The following is an 8,956-nucleotide window of genomic DNA, read 5'->3' as shown; positions in this document are numbered from 1 at the left end:
CATTCTATTGAAGCACAAACATTAAATTTTTTCAAAATAAGACTTAAAAAATGTTTTACTTCAATAATTATTTAAACACTTTATAAACACAATAAAAAATTACATATTTTAAGAACATAATGTTAATTTATTAATTTAAATTAAAAATATATATTTTAATTTTTTAATGGGACTATCTTTCTACATATCATTCTTATATTTTTCTACTATTGATTAAAAAATAAATCTAAGATCACTTTTAGCTATTCAAATATTTATTTAAAAACTTCTTTCTTTTTGCCTTTTGTTTTTGCTTTTAAATTTCTTTAGAATAAAAAAGATAAAAGTATAGATATTATTATTATCATTTATACCGTTCATATTTAAAACTTGCACCCTTATAACTACATAGGGAGAATAAGTCATAATCTACATAAAATTCAACATAAAAATTGTTTCATTTTATTAACCACCACAATGAAGAAGCAATGTTACATTGATCACTCTAACAGAACAAAAGAATATAAAGAAAAATTTCAAATAGAATCTGCATTTTTCCTCAAGGCTGCTCTAACAGATGTCTCTCTCTCAAAAAGTCTGTCAATGAGTTCATTTCACTTCGTCTTTCTATTAGCAATTTGTTCATTTGATGTGGATGCTGAATTCTCCTCTTCAAAAACAATTTCATCCTTTTATTTAATTCCTGTGTCATCAGATGATGAGAAAGAATGTAGTATTTGTAGGGTAGCAGCCCTCTTAAGTGCACTCTTGTGTTCACATGACAATGAAGAAGCAATGTTACATTGATCACTCAACAGAACAAAAGAATATAAGGCAAACTTTCAAATAGAATCTGCTTTTTTCTTCAAGACTGCTCTACCAGATGTATCTCTCTCAAAAAGTCTGTCAATGAGTTCGTCCCAATTTGTCCTTTCCTTAGTACTTCGTTTAGTTGATGCAGATGCTGAATTCTCCTCATCTTCAAAAACAATTTCATCCTTTCTTTTAATTTCCGTGTCATCAGATGATGAGAGAGCATGGGGTATTTGTAGGGTAGCAGCCCTCTCAAGCGCACTCTTGTGTTCTTCCTTGTGTTCTCTCACCATTGACTCTCTTCTTTCCATCTTTTGAATGTAAGGAATCTCCATAGCTTCCTCTTTTTCCTTCATTAGCTGCAAGATAATTTGTAAAACTCTGTACTTAGAAGCAAGAATTAAAAACAAATTAAGCAGTTTGATATAATTGGGATCATCTAACAATGATCAGCATATTCAATAACATTCAAAAGAAAGTTAGTAGATAACCACAATCCATGAGACTGTCTGTAAGCTGCTTCTGGATTTTGATTGGGTGTTTTTTTCCATCAACACTTCTGATCCGCTCTATACTCCATCATTACGATGATGGAGAGCATAAGAGGGGAAAAAATTCATACGTATGCTCTAATCATCCTTATGGTGGATCATCGAGTGTGCTCTGAAACACTGATGGAAAAAGGATTCACACAATCAAATCCAGCACCAGCTTACAGACAACATTCAAATGGAAAGTATTACAAAGCATTATTGTTGAGCTACCTGAAAACTAAGCCACCATTCTTTATTCAACTAAGCACAAATTTATACACAAGGAAGCGCTGTGTCATTAAATACCTTTTAAAATATAATGTATTGAGCTAGTTGTATATAAAGATTATATTTTGATATTTTAGACAGGCCTTGAATGATTTCATAGTTGTCAAATTTGACAAGGATACTTCCTCCACTAGTGGATACCTAGTTCAATGTCCCTAAATTCTCAGACATTGTATGTGTTAAGTAAGTACATTTCCTACCCAGTGAATTCTAGGTTCAACCGTCAATGTACCAAAATGTAGTCTACTACCTTGAAGAGCATGCAACTCTTTAATGTTCTAGTTGGTTGGAGTAGGTAGATATCACTCCTGCTGTAATATAATCATGCGAATGGTCAATATTGCAATAATTTTTATGTTTAGGACATTGTTTATATGAGATTGTTGGCCCCTTTTATCACCTATTTTTGTATCAATGTCTATTTGGAGAAGTATTTCCTCAACTGATTTTCTGGATTTACAGGTACAATCCTTTAGTGTTTGGGTGTTCGAGGACCTTCATTGAATTTTTCTTGTGAATTACTCTGTCAAGGTTGCAGGCATGCTACAGGTAGGATCAAAGCTAGATTCTAATATACAAGGCAGGAAAAGGATTATGTATCGCAGATGTCATAGCCTTTTTGCTAGGGTGTTGAATTAATTTATACATTGTTTCGCTAGAATGTAGACTCAAAGCAACTTCTAGTTAGTACTTAGCCATATCTTTTGTAGCATTGAGGTAGATGCAACTCTCACAAGTTGTTCTATTTCCTCCTAAAAAATACATCTACTACTCTCTTTTTCATCAAGGGAGCTTCACAGCCAAGTATTTCATCTAGTGTCCAAATGAGCATTTATTCATAATTTTTACGAAGTATCAATACAGGATGAAGCTCTCCATTTTAACCCTATTTTTCAGCCTCAAGACTGTATCTTACAAAACAACAAGTGGTGTATATCTCTAAAGTCAATCTACATATTGACTAGAATAGAGATAGATGAAGTCCTCAATAAACTTTATGCAGAGTTGTACAAAGCTTGGAAAATGCTGATAGACCTAAAAGAGGTTTCTCCACTGGATTGTCATTAAAAAAAGGAACAGCCACCAGTTGTGTAGGATGAATATGTCAAAGCAAGTGAAGCATGATAATATATGATAAAATCTCCACCTGGAGCAAATGAGCATACAAGCAGAAATCTGGAAAAGCATGTGCTTTGCAATGAGTAATTGGCCCTCAAACTGGTCAGTGTAAAAAAATTAAGTAGCGGAACAATTTTACACTAATTTTGAGGAGAGGGTAATCTAAAAACTTTCTCAGATGTTTATAACCTTTACAGAAACTTAACAGAAATAACATTAAATAACATGCATATCACAACACGGTGATTTATGTAGGGGAAACTCTTTAAGGAGAAAAACTGAATGTACTTGCAATAACAAATATAGGATAGCAAGCTTCTCTCAAGAGTAACCAACTAGAAATCCGGAGATAACTTTATAGCTCTAAGACTCTTACACACTCTTCATCATACACACCTAAAATATAGGAGATACAATACAATAAATCATCAAACAGTATTACAAACCATAGGCTACAAACTACATATAAACTTAAAGCAATGCCCATCTTATCTCCAATCAAAGACACCCTGTGATGCATTAATTCACACACCGATATGTGGAACTCCCTTTTACAACTCATTTAGGTGTTCAACACATTTTTACATTTCCTATTTCATGAGACCCACATACCGGAGCCACAACTGCTATCACCTTCTAAACTGCTGTGCCATTTAGCCACATATTTTGCCCATTTGGAGCCTCTTAAACTTCCAAGATTGAATTCAATCTTTTTACCGACAATTTCCAAAAACAAAAACCTTACTATCTTCAGAAGTAGACATGATCTTGCAGCACAGATTTGCTGGCATGCTTTGGGAAAAGCATAGAGAAAATTCATGCTCAAACAGAAGACTTATTCAAAAAAGTAATCCAATGTAGATGCGAGGTTGAGACACATTTTCTTAGCAGTCAGTGCTCTGGACTGAATCAGATTGCCAATAATTTTGCACAGATACAAATACCTAGAACTAAAAAATGGGGAAAACCTCAATTAAATTGCAATTTAAACCCAAGAAAATCGTTCACCCTCACCTGCCTTATAAAAACGTCAATTTTCATTTTGAGCCTCATTTCTCTATTGTAGATTTTGATTATGGAAGAGAAAAAGTAGAGGTTATCGAAGTAATGTCACTTGAGACTAGAATTAACCAACATTGGATCAAATATGATCCATTAGAGGATGCTTATTTTTAAGTTTTTTTGGCAAGAGATGTATCCTTGGTACTGGAGACTTTGCCAAAGACATCTCTAGTCACAGGACACTTTCAGCCACCTCTTAAAGACTTCCACTATCTCCCATGCAAAAGGCGCCATCTACCACAGAGATAAAATATAACAAACCTCAATGTTAAATGCACTGGGAGGCAAAAAAATAAACACACCGTAGAAGGGAAAATAGGAACCAAAACAACACAAGCCAACTCAAGTCAACAAGGCCACAAGTATTTTGTAATATCACCCTCTAGTTTTTAAATTCGACATTAAATAGTTGAATCCCTATTTGAAATAAATAAGTAATCGTTTGAAGATTAAAATGATTATTTAAAAATATCTATAATAAAGCATTTCACTATAAAATATATTAAATTAAATAGCTGAATACTGATCATTAAAGTAAACAACTATAGATCAACAAATGAAGGAATAAATAAATCAATAAATATACTATTAAATTAATTATCCATATTACCAGTCTAATGAACATCCCTACCCAAGGGTAGGGAAGGGATCTATTTTTTTTTATATAAGTTAAATCATATTTGAGCAGAGGGAATTCTTATTGGCCAGGTAGATCATCGATCATGGATAATGGACACGTGACGATGCAAGCACAAATAGATTCATTGTCATGCTTACAAAGTACATACTAAAGCAACGCCTTGTCAAGGGGAGTTTAAAATAAATAATATATACACTGGTTTAGACTGCGGTGAAACCATGATAACAATCAAGGGAAATATATAAACCAACGATCACAGAACCAAACCAATTAGAAGGATTGATCGACAGACACCGTGGATAGGTGGACTATACATGGAAGTAGAGGTTAAAAGTGAAATGACAACAACATAACTATTGGGATGTGAGAAAACCGCCACCTATGATAAAGTGGCAACAAGAAAAAGGAGTATGATTAAATTGGAGATTGCAAAGAAATTAAATCACATTGGTTTATGGACTAAAAATAAAAGGCATTGCATCTCAACATGAGGACAGACCGAAAATGAAGGGAATGATTCTTAATCAAAAAACAAGGAATCAACAAGAGGTAACTGCATTAACTCCATTTGCCTAGTCATGTGGAAAGGAATATAAAAAAAGATGGAGCGAACAGTCCTAAACTTACCTGCCACCTAAGCAAGGACTGTTAAGTTTTCAGGCTCACTGAAAATGTAATGGCACTATATATGTTTTATGTGTTTTCCAAGTGCAGATCCAAATACATATATATAGGCGTAGAATCTATGTTAATTAATATTAGACATTATTAACAACACACACACACATATATAATTGATGATTAATCAAATGCAATAGTGTTTAACCAATAAACATAGGGGATTAACTCTAGATCAATTTAATTTGACTGAAACTACAACATTGACACTCTCTCCTAGGTAGGGAGGATTTATATAGAACAAATTATGCTCTCAACCATATAGAGAGATATCACCTCAATATGATATTTAAAAAAAAAACGTATTTAAGGATATTAACATATATCCATCAAAATAGATGTTATCTTTCGACATCATCCAAAAGTATGATTCAACAAGGAATATCAACCATATGATATGCATCATAGTTATATTCTCTTGGTATGTGAACTGGCATCATGTCCATGATGCCTACAAGAGAATGTAATATCCTAGAAGATATGGGTTATCTGATCTCTGGCACACTCTGGGACAACAATCGAATGTAATCTATCAAATAACAGTCATGATCTCAAGGACAACGACTTAATGTAGTCCTTCATGACAATTATCATGTTCTTCAGCACATTCTGAGACAGCAACTTAATATAGTCTATCATGACCTTTGGCACATTCTGGAACGACTTAATGTAGTCCACCATAATAACAAGTCAAGCCATTGTTAAGATTGTCACCTTACAATAGTGACCTCACAAACACATCAATGAAAGATCATTACCTTTTATGACATCATCCACATATACAAAATAGCAACTCACATGATATCCACCATGAACCATGTCAAAGGGTGGAACAAAGGCTTTCACCTCAAACTTCTCTCTCACAGAGAAGAATGCATTACAAAAAATTTCACCTCAAACTTCTTCAAGAAGATCTCAATTTGTTGACTTTTACGTCCAAGGTTGCTTGTTGGACTCCCTCTGAAACAAAATGTCCAAGATCCATCGATGTCAACTAAAGTAGATCCTCCAGTTACTCACTCTTGAGTTATTGTGATAAGATCATTTGAACAACCAATCTTGATCATAGAACAAAATTCAATCACAATCTGCTCCCTCTCGATGAAAGAGCTCCTTGTCTTGTCTTTATTTCATAGTCTCATATGTTACCACTCAACAACATTCCTAATGCATCATTCTTCTTTTCTTGGAAGAATATTCCTTTGCACATCAACATCTGTAATACAAGTTGCTCCAATTGATGACGTCCCTTCTCTTACATCTCCCTTCTAAAGATGGTTCAAGTGGGAATGGAACATTGGTTATTATTCTCATCCACAATGTAAAATTCTCACTCTTATATCATTGAACAATTCTCACTCTTAAGAGAAGCTCATTTATTTTGGTAATGTTCAACTTCAAGACGAAGTAGTCACACTTGATAATGCTTAGAATCTAGAGGATGATCTTGTAGTATCTCTGATGTATACATATAGGCCAGTATAGAAGCAATTGCTATGCATTTCTTGACATTTCAATCATTCCAATTCACAGCTTCTACTATAGATCTTCTTCGAACTCAATCACCTTTCTATTGGTAAGGCCAGAATGTCCAATTTGTTGAATCTCTTGTATTCCAATACTCTAGCATGATGACAAGAAGACTGAAGGAATGAACCAAGTTGTGTCTCTTCTGAACTACAATAATGTTAACCACATTAGCAACGAAGATCACTCCCTCCGAGTATCAATCATCTGAGCTCCTCATCCAAAGTTGCCTTTGAAGAAGTGTCATACTCCCTCTGAATCTGAAATCAATCTCCCTTTTTCCTACAAGTACGTTCTTGGAGGAAAAGATCAAGGCAAATAGCTCTGATAGTACATGTTGAAAATATAAATAAGAGATAATACTTCAGAATAATAGATCATAGCATTATAATATAGATAAACGTCTAATTTAAATATATGCTAAGAACATATAACCATATATTCCATCTTATATATATATATACCATAGTTACACCACCCTAGGGGATAGGGGGATGGGGGAATAGGGGGACAAGTTTCTGGGACGAGGGTATAAAGGGGCCTTAATTTGGGGACAGAAGGGGGATGGCGGGGGAACGGTGGCGGGGAATGGGGGGGCTGTATATACTATACATATGGTACTTAAAATGCTAGTTATGATAAAATGTATTGCAATATAAGATATAAAGATGTAAAAGAGTAAATACTTGAACATTGCATTAAATTGCAACCTCGACATTGAACATAAATAGTCAAATCAGCAATTAGTTAACATCCGGATGTCCCCCCATCTTCAGTGGAGGTGGTGGAATCTGGTGGCATTGTTGGGACGGGGGAACAAAGTCCCCAAGTACTCGGTGTGTCCAAGTTCTTGGTGCGTGGGCAAAAGGGGGAGGGGACGCGTCTCCGTGTTACTATGACTATAATCTATATTTCCAACATATTATTTCCTTATTAATACCACATATCAAAATCTAAGGTAACCAACTTCATTTATATTCATAACAAATTGGTTAGAAAATATATTTTACTTCATATATACATGTATATAATCACCATATATTTTAGGTTATACTATCTCATAATCAAGGAACTTAATATATGTTATGCACTTACTTCAAAGGGAGCGGTCCCTTTTCCACCCTTATGTCATCTCCTTATAACTTTATTTATTTATGACTCCCGTTACCACTAAAGCTTAGATTAATCTAGTCTTTTCTCATACTTATATTTACAAATGGCAATGTGCACGCCGGATGACATTTTTTATCTTTGCCCATTCACAGGGGATATTTTTAATAGCTGTTTGACTTACTCTTTCCATATATTTTATTTGAGCAATCTCTTCTGCTCCATACTCTTAATAAGCTCCTCATTGATAGTGTCGTATGCAATGATGAAAATGGTCTATGTAGACAGGAAGCCCATTACTGGTTGTCAACACACAGAAATCACTTACATGGATGCTATGTGTAATAGTTATATTTCTTGGTTGAGATGGGCCACCTATCATCTTGAGAAAGCATGATTGAATCAAATGCCCATTATCTGAGAGCATTAGTTACTCATAACATTGTTTCATCCTGACTTCCACAGTCGTCTATTCCCTTTGCAAATTTGGCGTTGGGCCACATAAATAGAAGTTGAGATTCAAATCATTTGTGTCTTGCATGAGTCTGCAGTAGTGTGGGGTGGATCTATTGGAGTAAAAACTCAACACGAAATTCCCATGATATATGCCTCGTTCATAAACTACCTCATTATTTATTATCACATAAGATCAGATGTGTTTGCATAAGAATTTCTACTTCTGTGATATGTACAAGACAATTAACTCTGTAATTAGAGATGCCAGATTGTTGTCGATGTCAATTGTAATGGTTACAAGGACCACCGCTAAAGCAATAATGAATATCTTTGGCCTATAGATTCTAATATGTATATTATCTTTTCTTGATAGTTCCTTAGTAAAAAAGGTATTATATTATGCCCATTGTTCAATGAATATGGTGGATTGATTGTTCGTATCTACTATACTTATCATGAGTGAAGTTGTATTCGACGTAATCTTTATTCAAAGTGAGGGTAGATTTGTATTCGTATCCTCCATATGAACTTTGCACATGTTGAACTTGTTGTCTATGCCTACATTTGATTTAGAAACAAGCATATCAACAAAGGGAGAGATTTTGGAGAGGCTTGTGGTTCTTATGTTTAGTAGCCAAGTCATACCTTCAAGAAAATAAAAAAGAACAAAGCTTCACTCCCCAATGTGATTTCACAGGTGACTTCCTCCTTGTATGTGGCTGTGTTTGCATCAGCATTGGTGCAGGTTGCC

At 34.4% G+C, this 8,956-nt stretch overlaps 1 protein-coding gene across 2 annotated transcripts in view; it reads right to left on the bottom strand.

Annotated features, from left to right (window-relative positions):
- Positions 1-418: 418 nt before the first annotated feature.
- LOC149542048 (uncharacterized) overlaps positions 419-8,956 on the bottom strand; it is a 116,155-nt gene continuing 107,617 nt past the window's right edge. For both annotated transcript variants that reach the window (XM_089797082.1, XM_089797083.1), the window contains one exon: positions 419-1,151. In XM_089797082.1, coding sequence (XP_089653208.1) covers positions 822-1,151 — 330 coding nt within the window. In that variant the 3' untranslated portion in view covers positions 419-821. The remainder of the gene's footprint in view (positions 1,152-8,956) is intronic.

Source organism: Cupressus sempervirens, chromosome 8, assembly GCF_028749045.1.
Source record: "Cupressus sempervirens isolate cs-2001-9-10 chromosome 8, ASM2874904v1, whole genome shotgun sequence".
NCBI classification, from domain to species: domain Eukaryota; kingdom Viridiplantae; phylum Streptophyta; class Pinopsida; order Cupressales; family Cupressaceae; genus Cupressus; species Cupressus sempervirens.
The sequence above is the reverse complement of the archived record's forward strand: the minus strand, read 5'-3'. Positions and strand labels throughout refer to the sequence as shown.